Here is a 13,510-nt window from a genome sequence, read left to right as displayed (position 1 = left end):
ATCTTTTGCAATCTCGGCTAGGTAATTGTCCAAGAGCTTGGATATGTTTGGCTTTCCTGGTACTTGTTGTTGTTGTTGTTGCTCATGCATCAGGAAATACTCAAAAATCCTGTGAACCACATCCACATTGTATATAGTGTATGCCTCAGGTGAGCTGTGCATAGATCAACGTCAAAAAGTTAAAAAATTTCTTTAGGTGAAGTTAATATGAAAGCTAATCAAACAAGAGTAGATTTGTCTCACCTGGCTCCTTTCTGCTGATCTTCATTTTTGAAGTTAGGAATAAGGAGGTCACATACATTAGCATCTTCCAAAGCCATGCCGACCCGTTTCTCAAGATCAGATATTAAAGCTGGTGATGCAGAGTAAACAATTGCTGTTTTCAGCATCCTTAATAGAAAGTGACATGAGACTGCTCCATATTGTGGAGGAAGTGCACTGACTAAGCTTTCAATGGTTTCTTTATGTTCTTGACATCCTAAGCTGCTGCTTTCCTCCATTCTTCCTCTCTTCACACTGAACTGCAACTCATTCTTTCCTAACCCGTAACCCCTTACTCCTTCCAAATCATCATCGATTAGCGGCAACCAGTTCTCTGCATACTTCATGATGATCTTACCTGTAATCTCTGGCTTGGCCCTTTTTGCTTTGATAGTTGTTATAACCCTCATGAAGTGATCAATTCTAAGTGTGGCTATATCATTGTATAAACATCTGTCATTGCTGTCTACAGCATCTTCTGGTGTGTTATCATTGCAGGCTTTCCAAGCTAGCAAGTCACAGCATCTTCTTACGATTTGGAGGTTTTCAGCCCACGGAGATAAGCTAGTGCAAGATCTCAGAACAGTGAGTGTATCTCTCCATGAGGCAAATACTACAAAAGTGATGAAAGCTTCTGTCTTGGAGATTAAATTACCGGCTTCAAATTCTTCAGTCATGTACAAGTATTCTGATGCACATCTCAGTGGAGCTACATTGAGAGAATTTAAGTCCAGAGGGAGATTGTAGCAAAATTTCAGAATGGTCTCAAATGTATCTGCTCCACCGGGGAAGTTTTCCAGCTTGAGATGATATCCATTCTCAGAAGCTGAAGGTTGTAGCTCAATAGAGCTTATGTAACCACATTTGGAGATCAAAGGAAACTGTTCATCACAAAATACAATTAAGGTGGTAAACTGACAATAACATGTGTGATAGTTCAAGTTACTCTGTCTAAATTCTGCTTTGCCAATCACTAAACTCATATGTATATATATATATATACACACACTTGAAGACTATTAAGGCTAAAACAACATTTTTCTTTTGCTGATAAAAGTATTACCTTGTGTGCTTTGAAGGTAATATCGTCAACTTGAATAGACAGATCAGTAGGGATTTGAGATTTAACATACCTGCAAAAAAGAAAAAATAGTTCATTAGCTAGCTTAAGCTAAACCTCTACTGATTCTTTGCTCTGCACTACCTTATATAATAAGTATATAACCATCAAAAGATTGCATACCAGGAACGGTCTTTCCTCTCGAAGCTGTTAGCTAATGCAACGTTAACTCTTTTTGGAACTATCATGCTTTTGTTACATATTGGATCAGCATCAGTATCATCTCCAGAGCTCTTCAGCTGGCCTGCAGATGCTGGATTCATTCTCTATGATCTGCAAAACAAAGAAAAATCGAGTAATATCTAAAACCAGCTAGAAGTGTGACTACATTATGTCCGGATAGAGATGAATATGTTGCCTGATATACAAAAATGTAACAACAGAGTGGGGACAAAATATGAGAGTAAATGTGAAAAGAGAGTGTGTGGCTCTTATATGGGAATTCGTTGAGAGAAGCAGTTCTGTAAGATTTGGACCGCTTAATGCTTTTTAGGTACAGAATGTTCTGTCCATGAATATGATATGTCTATGTCATTCGCCATAATCTACTGGTCTGCGTAATCTCCATCTTATATGTGATGACTAGTAGTACTGTAGTTGGTGAGTGCATCTTTGGACGTTGGTGTAGTCTTAAATTGGTTTATTTCGTTACTATACGGCGTCGTTCAAAGATATATCACTATCGTAAGTTATGGTTGATTTTAATTACTTGCTTTGTGTGAATTAAACGTTTCCTTTTCTTATTTTTAAAGAGTAAAAAGGTGTCTTTCTCAACAAATTATGTCAAACGATTATGTTGATAAATTTGCTAAAATTAGGCAATTAATTTTTCTTGAGTAAAAACAATGCAATTAAATTTAATGTAAAACTAATTTTTTAACAGTTTTATTTATTTATTTATGTATGGTAAATTTACGTGGGTGGCGGTTACATTGGTGTAGGCATATAAACGCGTCAAAATCAAACCTTTACCTGAGAAACCGCAAAAAAAGTCAGATCTAAAGCTCAAAACTTTACGGTGAAAGATCATCATCATCATCTCCAATCGGCGCAAAAAAAAAAAAAAAAAATGGCGAGTGTGTCACCTTTAGCCAAGTACAAGCTCGTCTTCCTTGGAGATCAATCCGTAGGCAAGACCAGCATCATCACTCGTTTCATGTACGACAAATTCGATACCACTTATCAGGTTTGATCATCCCCATCCCCCTTTAATTCCCCTTTGATCTATCCGTGAGATCCACGATCCTATAGATCAGATTCAAAAATTTCAAGAAACTTATAGCAGATTTGGTTATAATTTCCCAGGCATTGTTATTTAGATCTTGTTTTTTTTTTTCTCATTTTGTTGTGGGAAATTTTTGTAGGCAACCATAGGAATTGATTTCTTGTCCAAAACAATGTACCTTGAGGATAGGACTGTTCGTTTGCAACTATGGTAATGTTCATGTTCATACCCTCCTATCTTTTGATCTATAATTTTGACCTTAATCATTTTGTATTTAGATGATAAACTCAATGATAAGGATCATTGTTGTTTTGGTATAATGGCTGAATGAATGATCAAGCATTGTGTATCAACCATGTTATTGTTGTTGTGCTGTCATTAAGGCTTCAAGTTTATATATAATGTTGCAGGGATACTGCAGGACAGGAGAGGTTTCGAAGTCTGATACCAAGTTATATCAGAGATTCTTCTGTTGCTGTTATTGTCTATGATGTTGCAAGTAAGGCTTCTGTGACAATTATTGTTTTTCAGCTGTCACGTCTTTGTATGTATATAGATGGACAAAGAGTTTTCAATATTTCTCCTAGATTTTGCAAGGATGCTGTGTTAAAGGTCTCATCTTGTTATATACGGTTTTTTCTTATGTACACAGATAGGCAGTCATTCTTGAACACCTCGAAGTGGATTGAGGATGTTCGTACAGAGAGAGGTAGCGACGTCATCATTGTTTTGGTTGGTAACAAAACAGATCTCGTTGACAAAAGGTAAGAAAACACTTTTTGATGAGACATGGAATCTTTTTTTCGATCATGTGAACTTGACATTTCTGTTTTGACAGGCAAGTGTCAATAGAGGAAGGGGATAACAAAGCTCGTGATTATGGAGTTATATTCATAGAGACCAGTGCAAAAGCAGGATTTAACATCAAGGTGAGAGATGCAATTCTATCCCTCATGATCTCGTTTAAGATCTTGAGATTTCTTGGAATAACGCATTATCTTCTTTTTTTTTTGTTCTGGTGTTGTTTTGGTAACTTGCAGCCACTGTTCCGCAAGATTGCAGCTGCATTACCAGGGATGGAAACACTTTCTTCAACGAAACAAGAAGATATGGTTGATGTGAACCTAAAGACTTCGACCAATTCGTCTCAAGGGGAGCAACAACGAGGTGGTTGTTCGTGTTAAATCAATTTTTAAAATATACAAGTTTGACAGTAACAGTATAGGAAGATTTTTAAAAACAAAAGATTCATAATTTGATGGAACAAATAAATCCTGGTGATGAGGAAAGAGATTTTTTTATGTGGAGACTCTAGTTTTCTTTGGAAAGGTTTTGTTTTCAATATAGAGTTTGTGTAATAATGTGTGAATGCATAAGAAGAAGACTGACAATGTTTTGCTCTGTTCTCATTGCTTATTTCTTTTACAACATACACTGTCAATCTCCATCTTGACATTACTACATAATGAAAAAAAAGACAATTAAAAAGTTTGAAAGAGAGATTCTATTTCTTATATTTATTCTTACTAGTATTGTAAGACATCAGCCAGACAGGGCAACAAATCTTTAGATCTTTTTACTGTTGCCATCCGTATTGCTGGTTTCTGTTATATGCGCCACCACTTTCCCAATGTATTTGGTTACTCCAAATTCAGTCTTGGCACTTTGATTGATCAAATCATATCTATTGAGGAAGTTTTTATTGTCACACAAAACCATCTGAAACTTTTTGATATTGAAATCTTACCGAACCACCAATAAAAATCTTTAAAATCTTTCAATAATTATCTTTGAAATAATCCACCAAATCTATCAAAATATTTTAAAACCGTCCTTGGTGAGCACGCTTTGTTGACAACAAAATCTCAGTTCACTGAATTGAATCAGGATCACCAGCGGATAAACAAAATGTCTCAGTTTCTCTCCAGACTCTCCAAGCTCTCTCCTCAGAAAGATTCTCAGGTAAGTATAAGAAGAGAGAGACCACTTCTTTGTTCCTTTTTGTTGATCTCTCTAATGTTTTGGTATATATTTTATTTACTTTTGGTTGTGAGATCGATCTTTCTCTCTTGGTGTTTGGCAGATTAGCTTTCGTTTGTTTTCATCTTCCCTAGACCGTATTGCACCCTGTTTGGTCTTCGGCAAAGATCCTTTTGGAAATGATGATATAGACTATCTCGATCTTTCCAGCCATGAATTTTTTGTTCCTAAACAGAATATCCCTAGTGAGTTGCTAAAGGCAAAATCAACAGTCGGAGCATCCCAAGGATGGGTCGCTACCCTTAAGAAGCGTGTGGTGTGTCTCCGAGACGATCTCAACCCAAGTGCATCAGAATCAAACCCTAAACGCATTTCACTGCCTCCTCTTGTGACTCTACCTCATTGTCAGACCCAGATTGTCACCAACGTGGCCATGTCCTCTTCTTCTCCTGAGGAAGAAGACTGTGTTGTGGCTATCAAGTTTTTGGGACCTCAACTCAGCCTGTGTAAGGGCTCCAAATGGACCAACATCAGAATCAAAGACCCCAGTTTCTTCACTTCCCATGTCATGTTTTCCCAGAGATATCAGATGTTCTCATTGCCAGCTTCTGGATGTGACCACATGGCATCCTGGGATTTCAAGGGCGAGCCTAAGCTGCAAAAGTTGCATTTTCAAAACCTTCCCAGGTTGACAAAGACAGAAAAGGAGCATTTGTTTTCGTGCTACAGGACTACACACTTGGTAGAGTCATCAGCCGGCGAAACTTTCCTTGTTATTTGGTACAGGTATATATGGTAGACATGACCTAAGAGTCATCACTCCAAAGACTTTTGTTTGTTTTAGTTTCAATTAATATTATCATACCATATTATTAACAGTGTTACAATATGACCATTCCTAAGGTCCTGCGCTTATGGCATGGAAAATTTGGTAGATTTGGAAACCAAAGGTTTTAGGGTGTTCAGGATAGGCAAGGAAGGAAAGGCTACTTACACTGAAGACATTGGAGATCTCTGCATTTTTCTTTCAAATTCTGAGTCTTTTTGTCTCCTTGCTAGCTCCTTCCCTGGACTTGAGAGAAACTACATCTATTACCTTGATGTCCACGAGCCGAACGAGAAGACCGAGAAGGTGGAGATCGGAGGTTTCAGCCTCTGCAGAGCTGATAGCGATGCAGACTTCTCAAACCACCACATTAACAAGATCCCTTACATTTTCCCACCTCAACCTATGCAATGAATTATCATGGTTTATGTTTTTTTTTGGTTTTTTTTTTTTTTGCTGTTTGCTTGTGGCTACGCATTTGGATTTGAGTTAGGCAGCTACTTCTATTTTTCCTTTTGGTCTCAAAACCGATATGAAATGCCATTTTCTTTTTTCTTTCAACAATATCTAACTGTGGTGTATGGATACTGTTTCTCATTGCTCATTTCTTTTACAACATACACTGTCAATCTCCATCTTGACAATACTAGATAATGTGTGGCTAATGAAAGAAGACAATAAAAAAAGTGTGAAAGAAAGATTCAATTTCTCATATTAATCTGTTATTACTAGTATCAATTCAGTGTAAGACATCAGCCCGACAGGGCAACAGATCATTAGATCTTTTTACTGTTGCCATCCATATTGCTGGTTTCTACTACCACCAATTTGGTTTTGACCTCTTCCAGAGCTACCAGAGCCACCATACTGACCACCTTGTGTGTAGTTAGGTGGTCCAACCCCGTATGCGCCACCACTTGGCCCTCTAGGACCCGCCACATAAGGAGCTCCCCGTCCTTGTGGAGGATATGATCCGCTGCTGTAACCTCCTTGGTTGTGATTATAAACCCCGCTCTGGTTTCCACTAGGAGGGTATCGGTTTGGACCAGGTGGACCACGCTGTTTCCCGTAGAAGGGGTGGCTGGGTCCAGGAGGCACTTGTGGCGGCGCGTTGTTAGTGGGATGGTTTGGACCGGCAGGCCAATGTGGAGCAGCATGAGACTGGCCACCGTGTTGTACTGGAGGCAAACGAGTGTGCTGCTGCTGTGGATGTTGCAGCTTTTGTCTTTTTGCTGCTTCTTCGTGTTGGCGCTGCTGCTGCCTCTTTTTCTTTGTCTGGAACTCATGTGATGATTCATATGTGGGCAGACTGTTAATATGAAACATTGTTTTAGTCCAAAGAATTTTCCTCATAATCATCTGTCTAGTAAGCGAATGAGTTTCATGAATTTGTAAGAGAAAATCAGAAAATGTAAGAACCTCTTTGGGTCACATGGCAGCGGATCAGTCCAAAAGTACTCAGCATCAAGAGCATCCTTTGCCGATATTCTCTACACCAGGGAAAGCAAAAAAAGAAAAAAAACGTAAGTGTCCTGCCTTATAAGGCATTTCATATCGGTTTTAAGGCAGTTTGTTTATGCAACAGTTTGCATATATTTTCAGAAGATAGTTCGCTGCAAATAAAGATAATGGTCTCTGATACCTGTGATGGGTCAAGCACCAACATTTTCTCAAGTAATTCAAGAGCATGCCGATCAAAGCTGTGCAGAAGAGATGAAAAGCCAAATGAAATCTTCTAATCAGAGTACATGTGTAAAAGTGAAGCTATATATTGGTTTACATTACTTACTGTCTGAAAAACTCTCTTACACGTCTCTTCAAGGGACGTGCCGGCTTGAAATTGTTGTACCAAGGCATCTTGGAAACCCCAGGCCAAATGTTTTCATCGGGTGATCCACAAAGCTCAAATATCTTGTTCAATTGTTCATGCTGAAACAATGTAGGATACAGAACATATTTTTTTTGGGATTAGCAATAACATGTAAGCATAACCATTCACAATAAGCTATTGGGAGGAATTTTATGTACACATAATATAGGCAGAGAATCGAACTCAGCCTCTGTGGTTACAGAATAAAAGCGATGATCTATCTAATTCTAATGAACCCCTTAGGTGTCCAGTCCAACGATATCACAATTAAACCAGGAGACCATATAGATTCTTATACTATTAGTGGCATGAAAGCACACTGCAGTAACATCTGAAATGTTCAAAAGAAGTGAGCTTTCAGCAAAAAGATAAAACCCTGACCTCATTTTTCCCATTCAAGATTGGTTTTGCATGCAAAAGTTCAGCAAATATGCAACCAACCGACCACATGTCAATTGCTGGGCCATATTTTGTAGCCCCAAGTAGTAATTCAGGGGGCCTGCCTCAGTACGTGTAAGTCAGCAAAGTAGCAATAACCGATACATTAGCAAAGACCATAATGCCAAGATATCAAGACTATCTCTGTATCAATCATGTAAACTTTAAATGACGGTTTGTAGGCTTACCTATACCACAGTGTGATGACACGATTTGTAAGATTTCCAGTATGATCATGAGAAAACGACCGTGCGAGCCCAAAATCTGCCAGCTTTAGATTTCCCTCATTGTCAATAAGGAGATTTGAGCCTGGACCAAAATCTAGGTTAATAGGCAAGTAACAGACTAAAAGTGAAAACAAAATATCAACAATGTATTTGGGAGAATCACACCTTTAATATCACGGTGAAGAACTTGATTCACATGACAATAGTGAAGCCCGGTGAGCAATTGCTTCATGTAACACTTTTACATGGAATGAGTGTTAGAATAAAGATGAACCGTAGCATGCAAAGGCTTATATAGAAATAAGAAGCTATCTAGCTGTGCAATACCTTGATTTGAGGAACAGTAAATCTCAGTCCAGGACGGTCAGCGAGTCCAGTCAAATCATGATCCATGTACTCAAAAACCATGTATATGCCACCTTGTATTTGTTATTATCTATAATTTCACGTAGGCACAACCTTAAGGTGAGAACAAATCCTACGTTATGCAGAAAACAAGACAGAAACTGAAATCACATTATTCACTAACCTGGCTTTCCTTGGTCATCCCTGTCCCGACCTATGAAAAATACAGACCAAATTACAAAATTATCAGACCTTTTTAATAAGATATTGATAAACTAATACTTCCAGTGTGACATGTGTGTTCCCTTAAAAACAAACCTGGTGAAGTCACAATCTCTTTCAGCTGAACGACATTTTCATGGTGAAGCTTCTTGAGAATTTTAATCTCCCTGATAGCTGTTATAGGAAACTGCATCATACCAATTGTGAACAATGGGGTTACAATTAAATAACTTTGCATCTCTTTCTAAACATAGTGAGCATCATCATAAAAACTTAAAACCAATATAAAGAGAATAAAAAGCATATACCCCTTCTCTTTCATTATCCATACGGATCTTTTTGAGAGCCACAATTTCACCAGTTTTGATCTCTTTAGCCATGTAAACTTGACTGCAAAAGCAAACAACAACAATCAAACATCCTAAAATCAAACAGCACTATGCATTGTAAAAAAGCCTAATCATCATCATTCATCATCATACAATCAAAAGTCGCTTTTCAATTTTGTCAATCCCTAAGTAAAAAAAAAAAAAAAAAAATCAAAGCCTTTTGAATACCCAAAAGAGTGAAATTGAATTGAAAAAAAAAAAGGAAAAAGGAATGAAATTGAGGAGCAGATACCCGTAAGTGCCTTCACCAATTTGTTCGAGCTTGTCAAAGCAATCAACGCTTCGAGATCCCCAGATCGGAGGATGTTCTTCGAGGTTTAATTGCCCGAAAGCTGCTCCCGCCATCTTCGTTCACGGGACTGCTCCTTCGATTGTCTCAGATGATCCCTGCAGCCGCACGAGAAGCACTCGTTACTTCGTCCTCCCTCCTTCGTCCTTCGTCCTTCGAGAATCATATATAACCTTGTTATTAAGAGCTTCTCCAACGGGGGATTTAGCAGGCCTCTTATGTTTAATTTGGCCCAAAAATAAATCAAAACACACAGAAAAGAATAAGAGGCAGTTCTAATTTCGGATCAAATAATAAGAGATGCCTCTTATTAAGACGTGTCAGCGTCTAGTTTGTTGATGTTTTAATACTTAAAAAAAAAAAATTATTTCGATTCATTTTTCTTCTTCTTCTTCTTCTTCTTCTTCTCCGATAATATCTGTGCAAGGCGAACGATGATATCGACCGCCAGAACGACAATCGGAGGAGATAGAATGGTCGGATGTTTTATTATCATCTCCACCGTGGCCGAGTGTCAACGTCGACTGTGGTGCAGCTAATCGGCCAGTCAATTCATGGAAAACGGTGAGTCTCCTTCACCAAATCGAAGCTTTGCATGAATCCATTCGGAGATTGTATTATACAATTGTCTTTGTCATGGTACGTTTCTATTTCTGTTTGTATGATTTAGTGTTTAGTTAAGGTTGTTTAGAGATTAGGGTTCTTTGATCTTGAAAATTAGGGTTCTTCGAAATCCTAATTTACTTATGTGTTCATAGGCAATGACTAAACTTAGGATTAATGAAATTAGCAATGATTGAAGATGAGTTTGGGCATATGATGTTTGTTTCCATCGGTCTTGTCCATTGTTTGAGAGTAGGAGATTTGTCTCATCACCTTCACTTTTTAACGGCGACTTTGAGTTCACTCAACTTTGCTGGTTGAGTTGACACCGGTGAGATGCAGAAGATGAAAAGCACTTGGTATGGTCTCTGCAAATTTCTTGAAATGTAAGGTTTCCTGAGCTCGACATTGAATGTTTCATTAATTTCATAATGTTTTGCTGAGAGTAGTTACCAAAATTTTTAAAACGATGCCTGCAGTTTAAGGATCTTGAGAATCAGTTGAAAGATTCTCAAGGCAAGTCCCTTGTGTGGCAACAGAAGTCCAAGGATTATGAGAATAAGTTGAAAGAGTCTGAAGGCAACTCGTTTGTGTGGCAACAGAAGGTTAGGGAAGACTGATTCAGTCTCAAACTTATTATCTTTTTAATTTGAATTCTGCTTTTAATCAAGCACTAAACATAGTTTTTTTAAAATCTTATTAAGGCTTGTGGATTCAAGATACATAGTGGAACTTGAACTGATGGCAGAAGGAAGCTTTACAGCAAGCTGCACCCCCGGCTCCAGTTTAGGAATTTGATGATTATATATGTTTGTGGTACTTTTCTCTCTGTCTCTCCAGTCTCTGGTGTTCTTTATTTGAATCGGTTTTCAGATCCTTAAACTAATGGTGACTTCTATATGCAGCCTCTGTTTGTTAATATTTTTGAAAAATATTTTCATTTCATAAATAATATTTTTGAAAAATATTTTTTTCAAAATTAAGAGCCCCAATAAAAGCTTCACCATTGGAGGAACAAAATTTTTATTAATCTTTTGCAAGTTCTTATTTTAAAAAAGTACAAAATATATTCTTAAAAAATTAACAACCTCAAAATAGCATCCTCACCGTTCTCTCCCCCGTAGGTTTCTTCTTTTATTCAACTGTTCCTAGCGTTTCGGTATCGGTTAATCTAAACCGGCGTAAATCTATGATTTCTTCGGTTTAAAACCGGTTCAATCGTAAATAATTGGTACGCGAAAATTCAGCGATCATCTGGAGTTCCATACTCTAAACCGGTATAAATCTATGAATTGTTCGGTTTAAACCGGTTCAATCGTAATTAAGCGGTACGTGAAATATCAGCGATCATCTGGAGTTCCATACTGTATGTAATAGGAAAGAAAGTCCATGGTCCACTGAAACCAATTATGGACAGTTGTGTATTTAATATAACTACTATATATATAGAGGGGTACTGAACTTTGAACATTTTATATTATTCTTAAAATCACTTGTTATTCAATTGATGATTTTTAAAAAAAAATTAAAATCCTTTGTTATTCAACTTAGATTTATGTAAAATCATTTGAAATAATTTACAATTCCTTGTTATTCAATCAATGATTTATAAAACTTATTTGAAATCTACTGTTATTCAAAATATTATAACTTTTTTAAAAACTACTACTTTGAATGATTCTAAGAGATTTTGATTTGTTTTTAGTTGAAAATACTCTCCCTCAAAATCATACCCTTTGAAGTAGAATTTTACATGATTTCATAAAAAGAAGAAAACTGTATTTCTTGGGAAATCAAAATTGAAACAGAAACAGTTTCATCTTGTCACGTCTTCTAGCTCTTCCCCACTCCTCCGCTCCAATCCCACCACCGGCAAATTTGATTGCCTCCTCTCTCGTTAAAAATAATATATGTAGTGATGGATTTAACATTAAATTTTGTTGTGATGGGTTATGGGATGTGGTAAATCCGAAGAAAGTTGTGCAGCTTGTACTTCAGGTAAACAATTTTTTTGAATCATCGATACATTTGTTGGTATGACTTAATGTTTATGTATAAACAAAGTGTATACAAAGAGACTTTTTTTTTATTAGGTTGAAGACAAAATGTGTATACAGTTTACAACAGGGTCGTTCCGTTTCAACATAAACAATCGAAAAAACACAGTTTTGTGTCTGAACCTTTACACAGAAATAGTGGCATAGAGTGGTTTAAGGGTTTTTGTGATCTTCTCAACAGCGGCTTGTAGAACGTCGAGAGATGTGGAATAGGATATTTGAATGCAACTATCATCTCCACCATGAACCATTGCAACCTTTGAAAACAAACAGAGAGCACAAAAAACGAACATGTTAAAACAAAACAAAACATATCAAATCAAAATCTTTCTTAAGACCAAAGTTCAAGATATGTTTTGTACTTCTTGAGGATAAGGAGCTTACCTGAAACTTGTCAAGAAAGTATAATGCAAGAGACGACGAGTCACTGATCAAACCAAAACCTTCAGCTTCTGATCCATAGTAAGCATTGAAGTCAATAAAGAGATATAAAAAGCTCCCTGCAAGTAAACAATGCCAATAAAAAAAATGAATAAATGAGATAGTAATAGCTTCGAACATAGAAGGAGAAGTACGTGAGGTTCAAAGATCTTAACACCTTCGACATCACCTAAGCTTTTAACCAAGAAATCTCGTCTTTCTCTATCTGCTTTAACATCTCCGCAACTGTTTCTCCTCCAGCTTTGCCTAACCCAAATACAAAACAAATGGAACAGATGAAATAGAAAGAGAGAGGGACAGAATCACAGAGAATGTTGCAGAGAAGATAGCAAACGGTCTGCTACTAGAGCAATGCCTATAAAGGACAACACCTCCATCATTTACTTTTTTTTTTTTTTTTATAAAGTATCCTAAAATCTCCCAAAATCTAATAATAAAATCCCTTCAAATCACAAGTATCTTTTAAAAAATATGTAAAAATTCTAACAAATAACCAAGAATCATCTAAAAGCTTAATCAAATCTTGTAAAATCCTAAAATATTCAAATCCTACCAAATCCTTTAAAATACAAGTTCAATACCCCCTTTAAATATTTAAACAAATTACAAAGAGTGCTCAATCGAACTTGGGACCTTTACTTAACCACACAGTTCGATTGAGTTAAACGGTCTAAACGAAGTTAATGACCCTACGATATATGTAAAGTCAATTTTTATATATCTTGATTAAGAAAATAAAATAAAATCAAAATTCGAATTTATTATAAATAAGCTTAATTATATGGTTGGAAGGGTTACAAAACTCCGTTCTTAATTCTATTCTATGTGTAATTTCCCTTGTTGACCAAAAATAACTTTCTTTTTCATATGCATGTTTGATTGTTTGGCTACAACTATCTGATTGCAAAGGTTACAATTGCTTTTCTACATTTTAGTTTTTCATCAATTAAAATTTGGAGGCGAATTTGATAAAAATCCAAATATGGTGGAAAAATTAAAAAATGATTTATGTTTTTCTTTTGTTATTTTTGGCAGAGTCAGTGTGACAAATTAAAGAGTTCCAAAAACTGATGGAAGAGAGGACTCTTGTTATCTTTGCGTGTTTAATACGCCGTTTCATATATCGTGTAGTAATTCTGGTTCTCCAAGGGAAAAGTAAATGTATAGACGAAAAAAATAATCTCGAGCGAAGAAACCCTAGATATCAGTTTCTGCAT

General features: G+C 36.7%; 3 protein-coding genes, 1 long non-coding RNA gene and 1 pseudogene across 8 annotated transcripts; 3 read left to right on the top strand and 2 right to left on the bottom strand.

Annotated features, from left to right (window-relative positions):
• LOC104735035 (BTB/POZ domain-containing protein DOT3-like) lies at nt 1-1,702 on the bottom strand (the record flags this gene model as incomplete). Its single annotated transcript, XM_087461362.1, has 4 exons — nt 1,505-1,702; nt 1,325-1,394; nt 244-1,142; nt 1-154 (listed from the first exon to the last, which is right to left on the bottom strand). Coding segments are annotated over exons 1-4 (1,263 nt in total), but the record flags the coding sequence as incomplete, so codon positions are not given.
• Nucleotides 1,703-2,317: 615 nt separating this feature from the next.
• LOC147940624 (ras-related protein RABH1e) lies at nt 2,318-4,008 on the top strand. The gene is made up of 6 exons (XM_087461498.1): nt 2,318-2,567; nt 2,746-2,816; nt 3,017-3,105; nt 3,259-3,370; nt 3,445-3,535; nt 3,647-4,008. Exons 1-6 carry the CDS (start codon nt 2,451-2,453, stop codon nt 3,788-3,790), a joined length of 624 nt encoding a protein of 207 aa, XP_087317624.1. The 5' UTR covers nt 2,318-2,450; the 3' UTR covers nt 3,791-4,008.
• Nucleotides 4,009-4,426: 418 nt separating this feature from the next.
• On the top strand, nt 4,427-5,973 carry LOC104708075 (uncharacterized). Its single transcript, XM_010424563.3, has 3 exons — nt 4,427-4,568; nt 4,690-5,372; nt 5,490-5,973. Exons 1-3 carry the CDS (start codon nt 4,515-4,517, stop codon nt 5,824-5,826), a joined length of 1,074 nt encoding a protein of 357 aa, XP_010422865.2. The 5' UTR covers nt 4,427-4,514; the 3' UTR covers nt 5,827-5,973.
• Nucleotides 5,974-6,097: 124 nt separating this feature from the next.
• On the bottom strand, nt 6,098-9,384 carry LOC147940623 (cyclin-dependent kinase C-1-like; annotated as a pseudogene). Its single transcript, XR_015563767.1, has 12 exons — nt 9,136-9,384; nt 8,823-8,904; nt 8,611-8,701; nt 8,477-8,506; nt 8,275-8,383; nt 8,113-8,185; nt 7,909-8,029; nt 7,664-7,781; nt 7,202-7,341; nt 7,055-7,112; nt 6,832-6,902; nt 6,098-6,721 (listed from the first exon to the last, which is right to left on the bottom strand). The product of XR_015563767.1 is annotated as a cyclin-dependent kinase C-1-like (transcript).
• Nucleotides 9,385-9,395: 11 nt separating this feature from the next.
• On the top strand, nt 9,396-10,760 carry LOC147940622 (uncharacterized). 4 transcript variants are annotated; one of them, XR_015563772.1, is made up of 4 exons: nt 9,396-9,831; nt 10,052-10,181; nt 10,275-10,400; nt 10,500-10,760. It is a non-coding gene; the product is annotated as an uncharacterized LOC147940622 (long non-coding RNA). The 4 variants fall into 4 exon arrangements; XR_015563774.1 differs by having other exon boundaries at nt 9,515-9,756; XR_015563773.1 differs by having other exon boundaries at nt 9,533-9,756; nt 9,951-10,181.
• The last annotated feature ends 2,750 nt before the right edge of the window (nt 10,761-13,510 follow it).

The sequence above is a fragment of the Camelina sativa genome, chromosome 8 (genome assembly GCF_030686135.1).
Source record: "Camelina sativa cultivar CO46 ecotype springtype chromosome 8, ASM3068613v1".
NCBI classification, from domain to species: domain Eukaryota; kingdom Viridiplantae; phylum Streptophyta; class Magnoliopsida; order Brassicales; family Brassicaceae; genus Camelina; species Camelina sativa.
The sequence above is the reverse complement of the archived record's forward strand: the minus strand, read 5'-3'. Positions and strand labels throughout refer to the sequence as shown.

What these genes read in the sequence shown, in the direction of transcription:
- LOC147940624 (XM_087461498.1), top strand. Translation starts at nt 2,451, where the DNA reads ATGGCGAGTGTGTCACCTTTAGCCAAGTACAAGCTCGTCTTCCTTGGA. An exon ending in ACTGTTCGTTTGCAACTATG is followed by an intron (nt 2,817 to 3,016) that starts GTAATGTTCATG and finishes ATAATGTTGCAG; the next exon opens with GGATACTGCAGGACAGGAGA. An exon ending in ACAGATCTCGTTGACAAAAG is followed by an intron (nt 3,371 to 3,444) that starts GTAAGAAAACAC and finishes CTGTTTTGACAG; the next exon opens with GCAAGTGTCAATAGAGGAAG.
- LOC104708075 (XM_010424563.3), top strand. Translation starts at nt 4,515, where the DNA reads ATGTCTCAGTTTCTCTCCAGACTCTCCAAGCTCTCTCCTCAGAAAGAT. An exon ending in CTCCTCAGAAAGATTCTCAG is followed by an intron (nt 4,569 to 4,689) that starts GTAAGTATAAGA and finishes GGTGTTTGGCAG; the next exon opens with ATTAGCTTTCGTTTGTTTTC. An exon ending in TTCCTTGTTATTTGGTACAG is followed by an intron (nt 5,373 to 5,489) that starts GTATATATGGTA and finishes ACCATTCCTAAG; the next exon opens with GTCCTGCGCTTATGGCATGG.